General features: G+C 35.4%; 1 protein-coding gene across 1 annotated transcript in view; it reads right to left on the bottom strand.

Annotated features, from left to right (window-relative positions):
* Positions 1 to 20,639, bottom strand: part of mRNA-cap (mRNA-capping-enzyme) — a 139,196-nt gene that overhangs the window by 53,055 nt on the left and 65,502 nt on the right. The window contains exon 7 of the mRNA XM_067151520.2: positions 5,020 to 5,121. Within this exon, the coding sequence (XP_067007621.2) occupies positions 5,020 to 5,121 (102 nt within the window). The remainder of the gene's footprint in view (positions 1 to 5,019; positions 5,122 to 20,639) is intronic.

Here is a 20,639-nt window from a genome sequence, read left to right as displayed (position 1 = left end):
GGATTGTAGATAAGAGAGTAGAGTTGCTATCTCAGACCACTTGTATAAACAGAAGATTTTTAAACCCCAGTCCTTATGTTGTGTTGGGCTGTTTTTCATATCCAAGATAAACTAGGTCTTTTACATTCATTGTATCCGTGTACATGTGCATTATTGTGAATATAGAAACTGTGTTTCAATTGATCGTTATTCATGAAACTTTTATGTCAGTATTTGAAGGCCATCATGGCTAGTGTATCAGAAGTGCACAGAAGGCAGTATAAACAAAGTCCTCAAAAGTTTTGCTACATTTGTGGAATTTGTGTGTTTGATTCCAAGGTGCATCACATAGACTCATTTGTGAAGAAACATTATTTTTCTTACTTCTAATTGAAAGTTGGAGATCAAAACAAATCTTTTGCACTTCACACTGCACGCAATACCTGTGTAGAGGGACTTTGTTACTAGTATGGGGGCAAACAAACCACAATGCCATTTGCTATACCCATGCAATGGCGAGAGTAGAACAATCATTATGACGACTTATTTTTGTATGACCAACATCTTCAGTTACAATAAGAAAAACAAAACAAAATTAAATATCCAAACCTCTTTGTCAGCTATTCGGCCTGTTACTCAGAGACCTTTATTTATAAGCTACAAAAATTTTGTTCCATATTGAAATGCAATTATAAGAAATAAACTGACAAGAGAGGTCCACCTTTTCAATACAATATATCAAGTAAGTGATATTACATCAGTCTTGGGACTAGTTTCTGCCACTTAATGGCCATCTTCAGCCATATAAAAATAAAACAGATTATGTGATAACTAAAACATATATATATAACAAAGACAGTGTTGCAGGAATAATTATAACATTAAATTACTTGTAATAATGAAATTTATGGTTATGATCTTGTCATGATATGATGTCTTCAAGTTCACTTAGGACCCCAGGCAAAGAAGTAAATCTGGAAATGATAGCCAGAATTAGGAATGAATAAACATACAGAAAAGAAAAGAAGATCAAGTTGTATTTTGAACGGATGTTCAAAGTCTTCCGCATCAACTGGAAGAGAAAGACTATGATCCTAGCAACTGCCGCTTTTTTACTGACTCTTCCAAAAGAAGTCTTAAGGCTGTTTTTCTTCACAACAGCAATGTTCTGGCTTCCACACTACTTTGAGACATTGCCTGCTTCCTCCAGTAAGTCAGAGCTTGTTCTACATCAGACATTAGAGGTGAGTCTCAAACAATTTTTCTCCTTCTTAATTTATTTTCTGTATGTTTATTCATTCCTAATTCTGGCTATTATTTTCAGATTTACTTCTTTGCCTGGGGCCCTAAGTGAACTTGAAAACATCATATCATGACAAGAAGATCATAACCAAACATTTTATTTTTATACTTAATTTAATGTTATAATTATTCCTGCAACATTGACTTTGTTATACACATGTTTTAGTTATCACATAATCTATTTTATTTTTATTTGGCTGAAGATGGCCACTAAGTGGCTGAAACTAGTCCCAAGACATGTAATATCACTTACTTGATATATTGTATAGGGACCTGACATTACAGTACCTACTCCACCCGGTAACTTGAGTGATGAAACTGAGAGTAGTTCCTTGCAATCAGACACTGAAGAAATGGATTTCGAACCACATCAATATGACACACCAACAAACAAATTTATACTATCGGAACTGAATGATTTGACAAGGGATTTAAACAAAGAAAAGAGTGAATTACTAAGCTCAAAACTAAGTGAAAAGAATATGTTGGCAACCGGGGCTACATTTTCCTGATACAGAAATCGTGAGAAAGAATTTGGAAAATATTATACTCAAGAAGATCAGGTTGTATTTTGAACACATGTTCAAAGTCTTCGGCATCAATAGGGAGAGAAGGACTATGATCCTAGCAACTGCCGCTTTTTTATTGACTAATCCAAAAAAGTTTTAAGGCTGTTTTTCTTCATAACAGCAATGTTCTGGCTTCTGCACCACTTTCACACTCCACAAAGCTGCCTAAAACATAGGAGACATTTAAGTTGGTGCTTGAAATAAATAAATAAATAAATAAATATCACACGTACAAGTGGCAAATTTGTGGTAATTTGAAGGTCATTGGATTTCTGCTGGGACAAAGAAAAAGGCCACACAAAATTTCCCTGTTTTCTATGAGAATGAGATAACAGGGCATGGAATAAACATTGAGATACTGTACACTGGTCTGAAAGGGAGCAACTTCAACAAGGATCCAAAAATGTCTTGAATGTAAGTCTTGTTGACCGTGAAAATATCTTACTTCCACACTTGCACATTAAACTGGGAATCATGAAACAGTATGTTAAGGCATTGGACATTGAACAAAAATAGTAGATGCTTCAAACATTTATGCACGAAGTTTTCCAACATTATCAGATGAAAAATTAAAAGCAGTAGTACAGTAAAACCTCGTTAATTCAAAGTCGTTGGGACTCAAAAATCGGACTTCGAATTACGTGATTTCGAACTAACCGCAAATTCGCAATTCAGAAGTACCAACCCTCGCCGCATTACTAAATATTCTAAGGCCCGTTACTGCATGCAGTTAACCTTTATACCTTTCAAATGCCATGAAAAAAGAACTATTTCCAAAATGTATCCAAGAAGGTGCATTTACAGTATTCAAATAATGCACTCGGATTTCTCACTGGTAATCATAACCTCACACAACGAAAGAAAGAAAGAAAGAAAGAAAGAAAGAAAGAAAGAAAAAAAAAAAGCACGATTCAAAGACGAGGAGAAATCTATGCTGGCTCCCATGTGCAAGTGCTTTATTAATTGGATTACTACACAGTATGCATTTTAGATGCCTTGTATTTACACAGAAAGTACCCGATGCCCTTAAAATCGAACTTTCCTTTGACTCTATCCTTGTACGATTTCCCGCCATGGCACTTCTCTCGTACTTCAGAAATGTAAACACTTGCCGCGTCACCTCGATTCACAGTTTAAACCTTTCAAATGCCATGGAAAAAAACTATTTCCGAAATGTATCCAACAAGGTGCAGTTACAATGTTCAAATAATGCACTTGGATAAATCACTGACAAACATAACCTCACGCAACGAAAGAAAAAATCACACAATTCAAAGACGAGAATAAATTATGCTGGTTCCCCTGTGCAAATACATTATCTTTTTGGATTTCTGCACTGTTTGCATTTTTAGATGCTTTGTACTGGCATGGAAAGTGCCCGACGCCCTTAAAACATTGTAGCTTATCGAACTTTCCTATGACGAGGGGATAAAGTATCTCGCGGCCATGTGCATTGCAATGCACTACTATGACCCCCATCCATCACCCTTGTACGATTTCCCGGCTGGCAATTTCTCCTTTAAAACCATAAGACCGTTTGGGCTCGCATTAAAATAAAGCAATGTCATTTTACCGGCAATAACAATATTGTTCGGTGCCTACGAATTTATTACGAGTCACGTTTTTTCATCAACTGTCGACATCGCCAGTGTTTGCGGATTCTGTTTTCCCGCACACTGCCTGTTGCGTGATATTACGGCGTTCCTTAAAAGGTTGAATACAAAAGAATTCCGATTTCATTCAACTTAGCAATCAAGGGGGAAGATGCATGGAATGCAATCAAAGATGTAGTGACAAAATTCTTTGGCAACATCCATATAAAGAAATTGTAAAAAACATGTTGGATAAGTTTAACAAACTTGGTTGGAATATGAGCCTAAAGCTTCATTTCTTAGCATCATGAAGGGTTCCACCAGAATCTCAAAGATGCAGAACATTGGGATGATAATATGATGGTCGATTGCACGTGACGACCCTTCCAGAGAACACTTACAAACTTTAAAAATATGCAAATTCTATGGGAAACTGAAAAATACGACTGAGTAAATGGGAGTAAGCTTTCAATTTATGTATCATTTTCTTTGCTTGCTTACTTGTTTAGTTTCCATGTTTTATCTCTCTGCTCCGCATGCACAATTCAATCAATACTAAGCATCGAAAATTTTCCATGACAACAAAATAATGTTTTGTACAATTGCCGTTTAACCAGAAGTGGTATAGCAAAATAAATTTAAGCATGATGAACTTAATAAAACCCATCTACTTTAGTTTGTATTGCGCAAAAAAGTTTTTTTTTTTGTTGTAGGCTAGTGTAATCAATGGATTCTAATTCACACATTAAATCTGTCATTGTATAAATAAACATAGGTGATCTCTACCACACCACCATAACTATTGTCATTTGTCGGATACATATGAATACTTGAAACCAGGTGATACAAGATAGTCCAGTCTTATGCCAGTATCTGATGTTAATGGTGCTCCTTGCACCAAAATGACATTCTCACCACACTGAACGAGAGAAAGAACCAACCACGCAAAATTTCACATCACCAAAACGTTTCTCAATATCATTGTGGAAGATGACAGAGCTCAGGTACGGATGTACTTCGAACTAATGCCGATAACTGGAGTTGTGGGCATCAACATTGTGAGTATGAGACAATCACTTTGCTGAAACATATTTTTCTTTAGAAAGTACAAAAACCATAGCCATAAGAATTTTCCTGTATTTTTGTTATATCTGGTGCCAATTTCACCTGTTCAACAGCTATGGTTTCCTCAATATCTCTGTGAATGACAAACTAAGGATTTTATATATAGAGAATGCACAATGTAAATACCCTATGAAAATAAACACTATAGTGAATTTCTTTATGCTTTTGATTTTAGTGAACAGTGCACAAAAATCTTGTCCAAATGTACAACTGTGCTGTGTCATCACAAAATTTAAATTCCTCCCTACAGTCCTACATCTTTCATTGGTGATAATCATCAATAATGGCTGCCACTTTTCATTTTTTTTATACTTAATGTAAACTGGAAAAAAAAAATTATCAGCAGCTTCATGTACCTGAGTTAATTCATCTTCAAAATTCACAAAGTACAATTTTTTTCAATGTTCAATTCCCAGCCCTCAAATATTGGTACAAAATTTGAAACATCTTACCTGGTGCCATCTGCCTTCCAAGAAACTTTATAAGGTTTCTCATGCAGCAGTTTGATATTCGCTGTATCCATAGATACAGGTTGACACCCAGGAAACCCCGAACTGTAAGAAAATAAAATGTTTCAGGTATTAGATCCAAATTAATTTCACAGAATATTCTGCTAGTTGTTTTACGTCGCACCGACACAGATAGGTCTTACGGCGACGATGGGACAGGAAAGGGCTAGGAGTGGGAAGGAAGCGGCCGTGGCCTTAATTAAGGTACAGCCCCAGCATTTGCCTGGTGTGAAAATGGGAAACCTCGGAAAACCATTTTCAGGGCTGCCGACAGTGGGGTTCGAACCTACTATCTTCCGAATACTGGATACTGGCCGCACTTAAGCGACCAGAATATTCTGATAAACTACAATATACACTGAGAAAGTAATAGTAATCCATCCACCAGCTGTAAAAATCACATAACCACATTTTAGTTTAGAATTGTGATGTAGAAACTGTATATTACATAGTGTCTTTCCTGCTATATTCGTGTGTATCTTTGTGTACAGTAACCCTTTCAATACTTCAGCATTTAACCAAATGTCAGTTTTCATTTCTAATGGAGCACAGTAGGATAAAACAGCACTAATAATAATAATCTGTCTATGCATTTAGCTTTGTCGGTAAACCTTGAGTATACAATAATAAAGTTTTATTATGAATCCACCTGTTCAATACATTATAATGTTGTTACATTAAAATAACTTCATTAGTTAAAAAGTTATATATGGGACATGTTTCGCTCCCTTATAGAGCATCATCAGCCAAATCCGAATCTCAAACAATTGTTATTTACGTAACAAAGACTTAAGAACCATTAGAACACTTTTGACAAACTTAAAACTTATTCTATTCAAAAATCATAAAATATAAAATCCTTGTATACATGGCTCAATTACATGTGCTTAATAGGAACATACATTAAAATTATGGAAGAGAGAGAACTAAAATATAAAATAAATAATATATATATCATGTCCAAAATCCTAGAAAGATGTGAAGATCAATCTTAGGAGCCAATTTGTGGATCTTCTTAGTAATGAGATCTGGTAAAAAAGTTATTTATCCCTTGTGGATAAGAGTCTATAAAGATTCAAAATTTATCGTCAAATTTGATGATTGAACTTATAACAGGATAAATGTTGGTCTTCAAGAAATTTAAATGCTTGTCATGTGACCTCGGCGAATGCTGTTGGAAAGATATGTTCTTATAGTTGTCAATGACCGTTCGTTGAACTAATGGATTTTATAAAGATGATTGAAAGGGACGTAAATCAACGTTTGTATTGAAAGCTGCTGCTTGGTTTATCTTGTTGAATGTCTGTAACAAGAAAAGGAATCTTGTAAGTAATCGGAATTTGTGTTGCTAGTTAAGAGTGTGTTTCTAGAAACTTCACTTACCCCTCCAATTGCTGTTTGTCGGTTTGGTGTTGTCCGAGGTTATGTGGTGACTGTCTGTTCTGTGTCTACTCCTTGTGTTGTAAGAGTGAGGTGGTGGGGGTTGAGGGGAGGGAGTAGGGGTAGGAGGAGAAATGTTTGTGGGTGTGGTTTTGGAAGGGGAATGTCTAGTAGGAGCGCAGGGAGGGGTTGAGTTTTTTAATGTTGGATTTTTATTAGTTATTTTGGGAATGAAAACTTTGGCAAAATTACTTTTTTCTAGATTAAGCGTCTTTAAGAGTTTCGGTAATTGTTCGTGCAACGGATTTCTTATTTCAATTTCGTCATTTAAATTTTTTTCCTTATTGAAATACTGGTCTAAGTGGATATAAATATTTTCTAATTCTGTCATTAGTTTACCTTTTTCTATCTTCTTTATAATTTTTAGGTCTTTCTCTATGGTTGTAAATTGGTGGCCTGACTCTCTCATGTGAGCACTCATCGCAGAATGTTTGTTGTGCTTTGTAGCATTAACGTGTTCTAAGTATCTTGTGAGAAAGTTACGGCCAGTTTGGCCAACATATGAACATTTACATTCTACACATGTTAATCTATAGATGCCAGAGCTTAGATAAGGGTTCTTGTTGGAATTTATACTATTGTGGTTGAAAAAAATGTTTCTGTTTGTATTTTGTGTTTTGAATGCTACATTTACATCTCGTTTTTTGATAGGATTAGTTATTTGAAAAATGGCTGGATTGGTGAATGTAAATGTTGCGAATTTGGACTGCTTAGTTTTTTCGGGAGTAAGATTAGTTACTAACTTTTGTTTTACTTTATTGATGATCCGATTGACTGTATTTATTTTATATCCATTAATTGAGGCCAGATCTTTTATAAAATTGAGTTCCTTTTTTAAGTTACTCTCTGAAAGGGGGATTTTGAAAGCTCTATAAACTAAACTGTAAAAAGCCGCCTGTTTATGTGATTTTGGGTGAAGAGAATCATTTTTTATCGTTAGAGGGGCATATGATGGTTTTCTAAATATTTGAAATTCAAAACTATCTCTTATTCGTGTTACATTAATATCCAGGAAGTTTATTGAGTTGTTAGTTTCATCTTCTTTCGTGAATTTTATATTTTGGTCAATATTATTTAAGAAACTTAGGATTTTTTCACTATCATTTTTTTGGCTATCTATTATGACAAAGGTGTCGTCTACATACCTGATCCAAAGGCAAAGTCCATTTATTTTTGTGTTTATTTTGTTTTGCTCCAAATGATCCATATATATGTCTGCCAGTATGCCCGACGTGGGGTCTCCCATTGCTAGGCATGTTCGGTGATAAATCTTTTTATTAAATGTGAAGTAATTATTGTTTAATACAAATTTCAGTAGGTTTACGAATTCGTCTATTTCACATCTACTTAATTTGCTGTATGTAAGAAGATTGTGTTTGATGATATTGATGGTTTCTTTAACCGGTATGTTTTGATACATGTTGGTTACGTCGAATGAAACCATTTTATGTTGTGGTTGTAAATTGAATTTTCTTAGTTTATTACAAAATTCTATTGAATTTTTGATTGTTGATTCGTTGTTAAATTTGTAATGTCTTTTGAGGAAATAGTGTATAAATTTGGATGTTTTATACGTGGGACTATTTCTACTGTTTATTATAGGACGTATGGGTACGTTGGGTTTATGTAATTTGGGCAATGCCCTAGCTGTTGGTAACTTTGGATTCATATTTATCATTTTTTGGTGTTCTTGTTCATTAAACAAAAAAGTAGAATTCTTGAGGATAATTTTTAGATTCCGTTGAATCTTATTTATGGGATCCTGGTTTACGAGAGTGTAGGTTTTGTCTGAAAAGAATTCTTCTGTTTTTTCAATGTAGTCATTTTTATTTAAGAGGACTGTGGTTTCACCTTTGTCTGCTTTGGTAACAATTACATTATTTTTGTTTAGTTTTGTTTTTAGTGTCATTATTTCTGTTATGAGAGTGGAATTAGAACTTTTGTTTATTTCCCTTACGAAAGCCGGTAGCTTCTTTTTAACTTCAAATCTGATGTCGTTTTGTATATCTGGTGTTAATTTATTCAAGTTTGATTCAACTTCTGCTACTACATTGATTACGTCTTCTACTTTTTGAGAGTTAGGCCAATTAAATTTTGAACCTTTATCTAATAGGTTCATCTCATTATCAGTAAAGTTTGTGTTTGAGAGATTGATAGTGGTGGGAATGTTTTTAAGGTTAGAATTAGGATTATTTGCTCTATTGTTAGATTTGTTATGATTTGGTTTGTTTTCTTTTAAGAGTGTAAGTAATTGCACAAGAATTATCTCCTTTAGAATGGAAATCTATCCAAAATCATATAACAGAGAAACTTGCAGACGTTTTAGACAAGAAACAAAAAACCCTAGATAAAAAACTTACACTCTTAAAAGAAAACAAACCAAATCATAACAAATCTAACAATAGAGCAAATAATCCTAATTCTAACCTTAAAAACATTCCCACCACTATCAATCTCTCAAACACAAACTTTACTGATAATGAGATGAACCTATTAGATAAAGGTTCAAAATTTAATTGGCCTAACTCTCAAAAAGTAGAAGACGTAATCAATGTAGTAGCAGAAGTTGAATCAAACTTGAATAAATTAACACCAGATATACAAAACGACATCAGATTTGAAGTTAAAAAGAAGCTACCGGCTTTCGTAAGGGAAATAAACAAAAGTTCTAATTCCACTCTCATAACAGAAATAATGACACTAAAAACAAAACTAAACAAAAATAATGTAATTGTTACCAAAGCAGACAAAGGTGAAACCACAGTCCTCTTAAATAAAAATGACTACATTGAAAAAACAGAAGAATTCTTTTCAGACAAAACCTACACTCTCGTAAACCAGGATCCCATAAATAAGATTCAACGGAATCTAAAAATTATCCTCAAGAATTCTACTTTTTTGTTTAATGAACAAGAACACCAAAAAATGATAAATATGAATCCAAAGTTACCAACAGCTAGGGCATTGCCCAAATTACATAAACCCAACGTACCCATACGTCCTATAATAAACAGTAGAAATAGTCCCACGTATAAAACATCCAAATTTATACACTATTTCCTCAAAAGACATTACAAATTTAACAACGAATCAACAATCAAAAATTCAATAGAATTTTGTAATAAACTAAGAAAATTCAATTTACAACCACAACATAAAATGGTTTCATTCGACGTAACCAACATGTATCCAAACATACCGGTTAAAGAAACCATCAATATCATCAAACACAATCTTCTTACATACAGCAAATTAAGTAGATGTGAAATAGACGAATTCGTAAACCTACTGAAATTTGTATTAAACAATAATTACTTCACATTTAATAAAAAGATTTATCACCAAACATGCCTAGCAATGGGAGACCCCACGTCGGGCATACTGGCAGACATATATATGGATCATTTGGAGCAAAACAAAATAAACACAAAAATAAATGGACTTTGCCTTTGGATCAGGTATGTAGACGACACCTTTGTCATAATAGATAGCCAAAAAAATGATAGTGAAAAAATCCTAAGTTTCTTAAATAATATTGACCAAAATATAAAATTCACGAAAGAAGATGAAACTAACAACTCAATAAACTTCCTGGATATTAATGTAACACGAATAAGAGATAGTTTTGAATTTCAAATATTTAGAAAACCATCATATGCCCCTCTAACGATAAAAAATGATTCTCTTCACCCAAAATCACATAAACAGGCGGCTTTTTACAGTTTAGTTTATAGAGCTTTCAAAATCCCCCTTTCAGAGAGTAACTTAAAAAAGGAACTCAATTTTATAAAAGATCTGGCCTCAATTAATGGATATAAAATAAATACAGTCAATCGGATCATCAATAAAGTAAAACAAAAGTTAGTAACTAATCTTACTCCCGAAAAAACTAAGCAGTCCAAATTCGCAACATTTACATTCACCAATCCAGCCATTTTTCAAATAACTAATCCTATCAAAAAACGAGATGTAAATGTAGCATTCAAAACACAAAATACAAACAGAAACATTTTTTTCAACCACAATAGTATAAATTCCAACAAGAACCCTTATCTAAGCTCTGGCATCTATAGATTAACATGTGTAGAATGTAAATGTTCATATGTTGGCCAAACTGGCCGTAACTTTCTCACAAGATACTTAGAACACGTTAATGCTACAAAGCACAACAAACATTCTGCGATGAGTGCTCACATGAGAGAGTCAGGCCACCAATTTACAACCATAGAGAAAGACCTAAAAATTATAAAGAAGATAGAAAAAGGTAAACTAATGACAGAATTAGAAAATATTTATATCCACTTAGACCAGTATTTCAATAAGGAAAAAAATTTAAATGACGAAATTGAAATAAGAAATCCGTTGCACGAACAATTACCGAAACTCTTAAAGACGCTTAATCTAGAAAAAAGTAATTTTGCCAAAGTTTTCATTCCCAAAATAACTAATAAAAATCCAACATTAAAAAACTCAACCCCTCCCTGCGCTCCTACTAGACATTCCCCTTCCAAAACCACACCCACAAACATTTCTCCTCCTACCCCTACTCCCTCCCCTCAACCCCCACCACCTCACTCTTACAACACAAGGAGTAGACACAGAACAGACAGTCACCACATAACCTCGGACAACACCAAACCGACAAACAGCAATTGGAGGGGTAAGTGAAGTTTCTAGAAACACACTCTTAACTAGCAACACAAATTCCGATTACTTACAAGATTCCTTTTCTTGTTACAGACATTCAACAAGATAAACCAAGCAGCAGCTTTCAATACAAACGTTGATTTACGTCCCTTTCAATCATCTTTATAAAATCCATTAGTTCAACGAACGGTCATTGACAACTATAAGAACATATCTTTCCAACAGCATTCGCCGAGGTCACATGACAAGCATTTAAATTTCTTGAAGACCAACATTTATCCTGTTATAAGTTCAATCATCAAATTTGACGATAAATTTTGAATCTTTATAGACTCTTATCCACAAGGGATAAATAACTTTTTTACCAGATCTCATTACTAAGAAGATCCACAGATTGGCTCCTAAGATTGATCTTCACATCTTTCTAGGATTTTGGACATGATATATATATTATTTATTTTATATTTTAGTTCTCTCTCTTCCATAATTTTAATGTATGTTCCTATTAAGCACATGTAATTGAGCCATGTATACAAGGATTTTATATTTTATGATTTTTGAATAGAATAAGTTTTAAGTTTGTCAAAAGTGTTCTAATGGTTCTTAAGTCTTTGTTACGTAAATAACAATTGTTTGAGATTCGGATTTGGCTGATGATGCTCTATAAGGGAGCGAAACATGTCCCATATATAACTTTTTAACTAATGAAGTTATTTTAATGTAACAACATTATAATGTATTGAACAGGTGGATTCATAATAAAACTTTATTATTGTATACTAACAGATTTCAATACGGATTAAAACATGAGATTAGTCACTTGCAAACCTTGAGTAGTTCTTGCGAATTTCAAACTTTCATTCCAATTTTAATTTCTGTTTGTGCTTAGTAATAACCTATTGTAATTATGTTTCATTTGATACATCTGAATGTAGTTAAAAAATTATTGTAGTGTATTGTAGTATCTTATAAGAAATTAGCATGCTTATTCTATTATTGTGACATATTTGTGTAGTAGAAGTATCTCTAGAAATTCCCTTACTAGAATTCTGTTGTTGTAATTAAGATAGGCTTAACTGCAGATTAGAATTGGATAATTCTTGTGTATTCCTTTCAGTATTCAGTAATTAATGGCAGTTTTCATCCTGTTACGGTGTTGCAGGATAAAAATATAGTACGACTAAGTAGTATTGTCCTGTAGTAGTATATTAATTACCTTATTGTCGTGTGATCCTTGTGTACTAACCTAGACAGTATTTCTTTCCTTTCCTTTTACTTTTTTTGAGCAGAATAAGTTATCTTTTTTTTTTCATTATTCCATAAATAATGGCTAAGGAATGCAAGTGTAGGAACTGTGGGTGTGGCCAGGCATTAAGGAGTATGAGGGAAGAGTTGGAGAGTTTGAGGGGGATAATTAGGATTCTCTCAGAAGACAAGAAGGAAGGTAGACCTCCCTCAAACAATGTACAGGATACAGTAGGTGTAAAAGAGGGATGGGAAGGAAAGGGGGAATTGTAGAAGACAGGTGGTGTAATGTTTTAAGGGTAAGGAGACTGCAGCTAAGGGCTCTGTTCGGGATCAGAATACAGGACAGGTGACTGCGTGAACAATAATAGCTAAACTTATGTCATAATGGTCCACCTTTTCAATACTATATTATGCAATGTTCACATTACATTTTTAATCTAGGAACATGTTTTGGCCTTGGCTGGCCATCATCATCCATAATATAAAACTGTATAAACACATCTAATGACTAAAACAAATGCACAAACATACACAAATGACATTAAAAGGTATTAGAAGCATCTGGAATGAACTATGCAATTTGCTTTACGTCGCACCGACACAGATAGGTCTTATGGCGACGATGAGATAGGAAAGGCCTAGGAGTGGGAAGGAAGTGGCCGTGGCCTTAATTAAGGAACAGTCCCAGCATTTGCCTGGTGTGAAAATGGGAAACCACGGAAAACCATCTTCAGGGCTGCCAACGGTGGGGTTCGAACCCACTATCTCCCGAATACTGGATACTCGGTGGAATGAACTATGTGCACAACACGTAAAATATATGATGGAATTCGAATAAGGCTCTAAAATCCTTAGATGCATTGCATCATGTTAAAATGTTTCATTAGTGCTTCCTATCAAAATATCTTGAAAACGATGATAAAGTTCCTCAGTTGGAAATTGTTAATGGTTGAGTAATGAACTGCACATAAAGATATGATTAAAGAGCTGGCACGTTCTTAGATTGCAGCTGGTAGAGATCCACAGTTCAATGTGGTGTCCATGAAGTTAAACTAAATAAATGATAGTCAAACATTAATGAACTAAAAGGAGAAAGAGTGCTAATCAAACGGCACAGGTTATATGAGACACCTTTTGTTGTGGCATAACGGGGAGGAGTTGAGATTGGATCGTGAGATTCAAAGGGAAACTTGGAAAGAGAGAGGGAGGAAAGGAGATTAAGGTGGGGCTGAAGGGTGTGGGAAAACAAATGGCTGCTGAGAAAAGGTGCTGTGAATAGTATGAAAAATTGAATTACGAATTCTTGGTTTGACGTTTCTAAAAATGGAAATTAGAGGGCCAAACAGGATATCTGGTTTTTCTGCTATGTCAACAAGAAAGAATTTATATAGGATCGCCGGTCTCGGGTATCTTGGCCGAGATTTACTTGGATTTTTTGGAACATACCAAAATTGGTGGTAATAACTTTGACAACATCCCTTTTTGGGCATGATACATAGATGACACCATAGTAATTATGAATGAGAGCATAACAGACGCTGCTACCACTCTCATTAATTTAACCCTCTGGTGGGCGTGCAGCCGCACTCAGTGCGGCACATTAGTTTGTTTTCAGTTTGCGGATGAATATAGTTATTGCCCTCCTTGGGAGCCAAGGTACGCTATATTCTTTATCTGTCTACTAAGTTTCCACTAAATTGATAGATTATCTGCCTCTTATCAACTGTCTATGGGCTGTGGATGTTGACAGGTACCGTCATAGTCATACCGCAATGAGTGAAGTGTGTGCCCACTCTCGTAACAATTTCTTTCGCACTTGGTGCAGGACATGTTCACTCTGTATGTGCTTGTTTTATAGTTCATACAGATCATCTGTTGTAATGTCATTATCATTCGTATAACTCTTCTCGCTGTGAACATTCCAATATTATTTTTCACATCGGCAAACATGTTTCAGATAGATTTCATTACCATAAATACAGGAGATTATTTTTGTTTTGTTCAAGAATTGTTTCTTGATCTAAAGAAAGACTAAAAAGATTACTTAGACGAGAACGATGATCACGGACATGTAGTTGTGGTGGAGGAAGAAGAGGATAGTGACATGTATCAGTCAGTGGATTTGGGAGTAGGTGAACCTGACAGCAATGGAGATGATATCAGATTTTATTTGGTAAAGACTTAGATACAATCTGGTGCAGGAACCAGGCTAAACTAGATCGAAAAATCTAATAAAACGTTTTCCTGGTCGAAAACGAGTTGCAAAGGATACTAGAACTCATGATGCGTTTCTAAAATTATTTGATTTTGATATCATTGACAATATCATTTCATAAAAATAATATGTTTATTGACAAGTTGCGGTCCACCACCGATTTTTTGAGAGAGAGAGAGAGAGAGAGAGAGAGAGAGAGAGAGAGAGAGAGAGAGAGAGAGAGAGACTGCAATGATAAAACTAGAACAGAATTAATGGCACTTTTAGGGGGTTTTATTCCTGATTGGAGTGAAAAAAAGAAGGATACACTAACACTGAAGAACTACGGAAAGTAGAAGGCACTGGTATCCTTCAGTCTCAAGGGGTTTCGTTTTCTGATGTGAGCACTTCGATTTGATAATCTACACACACCTCAAGAATGAAAACAATGTGATAAGTTAGCAGCTATTTACGGAATAGCATAGAAGCTTTCTGAACAATTGTTAATTGAATTATTCCCATAGTAAGTTTGTCACAGTAGACAAAATGCTCGTAGAATTTCGAGGGCACTGGAATTTGATGTAGTTTATGCCAAACAAACCAGCCAAATATGGCATGAAATATACACCCTATGTGACAGCAAAACATATCCAACTATGAGCAGTATTGCAGAATTCATAAACCAGGTCGTACTGTGACGTCCAATAAACGATCTGACACTGTAAAAAGAATGATTGTTTCGACACAACATTCAAATAGAAATGTAACGTTACCAATGACAACTATTACTCCAGTCATGAGCTGGCAATGTATTTTCGCGAAAATGGCCTCACATTAATGTGCATTTAATTGAAATTTTGTAGGAGTCGCACACCATGCGGTGTGCACCCGTCCATGTAATTTCGTAAGGCGGGCCAACCGGAGGGTTAAATAACATTGATCCGCATATAAAATTCACATTCCAATCTGAAATTGGACAGAAAGTTAATTTTTTAGGCTTGATTATTCTCAGGCACCCAGGCTCCTTAAGATATAAGATTTTCAGAAAACCCACCCGAACAGTCACTACAATCTGCCAAGATTCTTCACACCCTCTAATTCACAAACAAGCAGCATACAACAGCATGGTGCACCGAGCCTTCAATGTTCCATTGCCAAAAAATAAAGAGACCTCAAAAATGAGTTGAACACTATTCGTAATATTGCTAAATCTAATGGATACAACAGTTACTTTATTGAAAGAATAATCAATAAATTTAAAAATCACCCCCTCAACCACTCTGAAAAACGATCTTTTTTTAAAAACTCCCCATTTTCTACCTTTACGTTCAACAAACGAATTTACAAAGTCACCAATATCTTTAAAAAGCAACAAAAGATAAGTCTCATATAACCTGTGCTATTTGATTAGCACTCTTTCTTCTTATAGTCCATTAATATTTTATTATCACTTATTTAGGTTAAGTTCATGAACACCGCATTGAATTGTGGATCTCTACCAGCTGCAATCTAAGAACATGCCAGCTATTTAATCATATATCTGTATGCCGTCCTTAACTCAAACAGTGAAATGAAATTGCGAATGGCTTTTAGTGCCGGGAGTGTCCGAGGACAAGTTCAGCTTGCCAGTTGCAGGTCTTTCGACTTGACGCCCGTAGGCGACCTGAGCGTCATGAAGAGGATGAAATGATGATGAAGATGAAACATACACCCAGCCCCCGTGCCATCGGAATTAACCAATTATGGTTAAAATTCCAGAATCTGCCAGGAATCAAATCTGGGACCCCTGTGACCAAAGGCCAGTACGCTAACCATTTAGTCATGGAGAAGGACACTTGACAATTTCCAACAGAGGAACTTTTTCAGCGTTTTCAAGATATTTTAACAGGAAGCAATAATGAAATATTTTACCATGATACAATGTATCTAAGATTTTAGAGATCTTAATTTAGTCATATATTTTACGTGGTGCACACATAGTTATTTCCAGATGCTTTTAATACCTTTTAACGTCAATTGTGTATGTTTGTACATTTGTTTTAGTCATTAGATGTGTTGGTACAGCTGATGATGGCCAGCCAAGGCCAAAAGTAGTTTCTAGATTAAAAATGTAATATAAACATTGCATAATATAGTATTGAAAGGGAGAACCATTATAACATAAGTTTAGTTATTATTGTGATACAGATCAAAACCATGAAGTTTATATCCTATGTCTGTGAAAAATTTGTATGAGTCACTGCAGGTAGAACAACAGAAGGAAGATGAGGAACAGGGAACTGTTGCTGAGAAAAGTAGAGTTAGGAGGCAGTGGCAGTGCATGAAGGGCTTTTGGGCACCGCCCTGCCACCTTTTCAAAAATATGTAACGTTATTTCACTCTGTAAATGATTACGTAAAGAGATGGACAAATGTTTAAAGATAAAAATTTCATTGTTCCGTATTGAAAGTATTAACGTTAAAAATTAAATAATTGAAACAGAGGTTCAACCTATTCAATACATAGGAAAGAAATGTAGTGATTACATTCTTATTTAATAGTAACTATAAATGGGACCGGTTTCGACCCTAGTCCAGGTCATCGTCAGCCGTAAAAACATGTAAAACAATGCATATGAAACATTAATATTGATATTAATATTGATCCAGAGTTCACTTAACCTTTTTCTTTTTCTGTTTCATATGCATTGTTTTACATGTTTTTACAGCTGACGATGACCTGGACTAGGGTCGAAACCGGTCCCATTTATAGTTACTATTAAATAAGAATGTAATCACTACATTTCTTTCCTATGTATTGAATAGGTTGAACCTCTGTTTCAATTATTTAATTTTTAACATGGACAAATGTAGCGAAGTCGAACTTGCGTGGTATGATATTCAGTTATACAATGTTATCTTTATTATTTCGGCTGTAAACATTTTGTTTTTCTATTTTCAAGAAAATGGCAAAGGCTTTCAGACCGTGGCTGCTGTCCAGCAAGCACAATGTTTTCCCTTTAGTCATGAAGCGCTCAGACTGTGGCAGCAGAGCCCTGGGTCCCCAGACTTTTCTAGTGTGCGGGGGTGTGGGAGGAGCCTGGAAAGACGATGTAGGCTTGTCAGGGGAAGGAAGAGTGCAGGCGGGTATGATCTGTCCAGCAGAGCCCTTAGTAGGTCCCAAGAATTTACAAGTGTATGGAGTGTGGGAGGAGCCTGGAAGAACGATATGGCTTGTCAGACGTAAGAAGAGCGCAGGCTGGTGTAATTGGTGAACGGCAGAGCCCTCAGCAACATAGCCAACCACATTAAAATGTACCTAGGCTTTTCCCCCTCGTCTTATATTAATTGTTGTTAGAGATTAATTCCAAAACATTTTACAAAACAATGAATTCCATTATACTGACCATTTAAACAATTCAGTTCTATAAAGAAGCTAAAATAAATATTAAAATATAAGCGTAACGTAACGGCACTATTTGAAGGATGGTCAAATTGTTAAATAATAATAATAATGTTATTTGCTTTACATCCCACTAACTACTTTTTAAGGCCTTCGGAGACGCCAAGGTGCCGGAAATTAGTCTCGCAGGAGTTCTTTTACGTGCCAGTAAATCTACCGACATGGGGCTGTCGTATTTGAGCACCTTCAAATACCACCGGACTGAGCCAGGATCGAACCTGCCAAGTTGGGGTTAGAAGGCCAGTGCCTTAACCGTCTGAGCCACTCAGCCCGGCAAATTGTTAAACATGTTGTCATGCTTTGAAATTTGAGCAAGGAGAGATAAATTCGGGAGTGCACTATTTATCTGTTTTCATGAATGTTGTTATTATCAAGTGTGATTGTGATTAATGCAACAGTGCTGTACCATAATAGTCGGGATTGCATTACCTTTTAGCCTGTTGATGTGTGTGCATAAATGCCATTGTAGAGTAGTTAATTAATTAATTAATTAATTAATTAATGTTGTAGTACAAGCAGATTTCTATTCAGCCAGTGTCATCGGATTATTATTCATCTAAAAGTATCGTGGTGCTAAGAGTGAAAACCGGACCGAATGGGGAGGGGAAAGAGGTGGCGGCAGAGTAAAATGTCACTAACCACCACTGGTAGGAGGAAAGGAAAAGGTAGGGAACGGAAATGTACATCAGAGAATAGGAAAAGACAAGTGGAACAAGGTCATGGGAGGGAGAAAAGGGAGGAGGAAGTAGCTTCTGCAGCCATCAGGAAAGATAGGGCTGACCAGGAGCGGAGGGGATCCAATGAGGTGGGTAGGGTTGAGGCTCTGGTCATGGGGGATTCCACTGTTAGATATGTGGGGAAAGTGTGTGGAGGAAAGGGAACCAGGGTAGAGTGTTATTCAGGAATTAGGTTAAGGCACATGTTGAGGAAAATGGAAGAGGAGAGAAAGGAGAAAGTGGTAGTGTTTCACATTGGTACCAACAACGTAAGGCAAGCAGGCATAAGTACCAACATAGCTGGGGATGTGTGGGATCTGGTAAATGCATCACGGGTGAAGTTTAAGGAAGTGGACATTGTTATTAGTGGAATAATGTGCAGGAGGGATACTGACTGGAAGGTGACTGGGGATTTAAATGAGACTATGGAGTGGGTATGTGGAAAACTGGGAGAGAGATTTGTAGATCCTAATGGATGGGTAGGAGATAGGGATCTGCACTCAGATGGTCTTCACTTAAATGGCAGTGGTACGCAGAAGGTGGGAAATATTTTTTAGAAGGATTATAGGGAGTACATTCAGGGAAATGGGGTGGTCTAGGGAGCAGTGATAAGGGTACAGGGTTCTGGAAGTCAAGTAGGGATGGCATAAAAATATTAGTATTGAACTGTAGAAGTATTTTAAAGAAAGGATTAGATATTGTAACAGGAGTTGAATCATGGTTGAGAAATGATATAATGGATGCAGAAATTTTCTCAAGGAACTGGAGTGTGTATCGTAGAGATAGGATAGGACTTGTAGGAGGGAGAGTATTCATTCTGGTGAAGGAAGAATTTATAAGCTACGAAAAAGTTAAAGACGACAAATATAAAATCCTAGGTGTAGGGATCACCTCTAAAGATAATAGGCAATTTGATGTCTTTGGAGTGTACAGACCGGGAAAGGGTAGCACTGACGCTGATTCGGAATTATTTGATAAGATCATCAGCTTTGTGGGAAATAATATGGAAAGAAACGGGATTGTAGCAGATGATCTCAATTTACCAAATATCGACTGGGAAGGATTAGATATATTTATTTATCATCAACAGGTTATTTTCCAAATTAAAGATGATTCAATAAACATAATATACAACAAAAACACCTTAAATAAATAAGACTAATTTCCTAAAATAATAACCAAGTTCAAACTAAATCTAGAGACCTTTATATATGCATATTTACAACACCTTAAATAAATAAATAAATAAATAAATAAATAAATAAATAAATAAATAAATAAATAAATAAATAAATAAATAAATAAATAAATCTTCTTTCTTCTTTTCCTGCCGCTTTTCCCACACCTGTGGGGTCGCGGGTGCGAACTGCGTCGCACATGTGGATTTGGCCCTGTTTTACGGCCGGATGCCCTTCCTGACGCCAACCCTCTATGGAGGGATGTAAGCACTATTGCGTGTTTCTGTGGTGGTTGGTAGTGTAGTATGTTGTGTGAATATGATGAGGAGAGTGTTGGGACGGACATATACACCCAGTCCCCGAGCCAGAAGAATTAATCAGAAGCGATTAAAATCCCCGACCCGGCCGGGAATCGAACCCGGGACCCTCTGAACCGAAGGCCAGTACGCTGACCATTCAGCCAACGAGTCGGACAAATAAATAAATAAATAAATAAATAAATAAATAAATAAATAAATAAATAAATAAATAAATAAATAAATAAATAAATAAAATAAATAAATAAAATAAATAAAATAAAATAAATAAACCTAAATCTCTTTAAATAATTGACATTATTAAACTACATCTAGTAACATTTACATATTTTACAGATAGGGGCCTTACATTCATGAGGTCATTAGGGCATGTCTGATTTTA

Source organism: Anabrus simplex, chromosome 7, assembly GCF_040414725.1.
Source record: "Anabrus simplex isolate iqAnaSimp1 chromosome 7, ASM4041472v1, whole genome shotgun sequence".
NCBI classification, from domain to species: Eukaryota; Metazoa; Arthropoda; class Insecta; order Orthoptera; family Tettigoniidae; genus Anabrus; species Anabrus simplex.
This window is presented reverse-complemented; position numbering and strand designations above follow the sequence as displayed.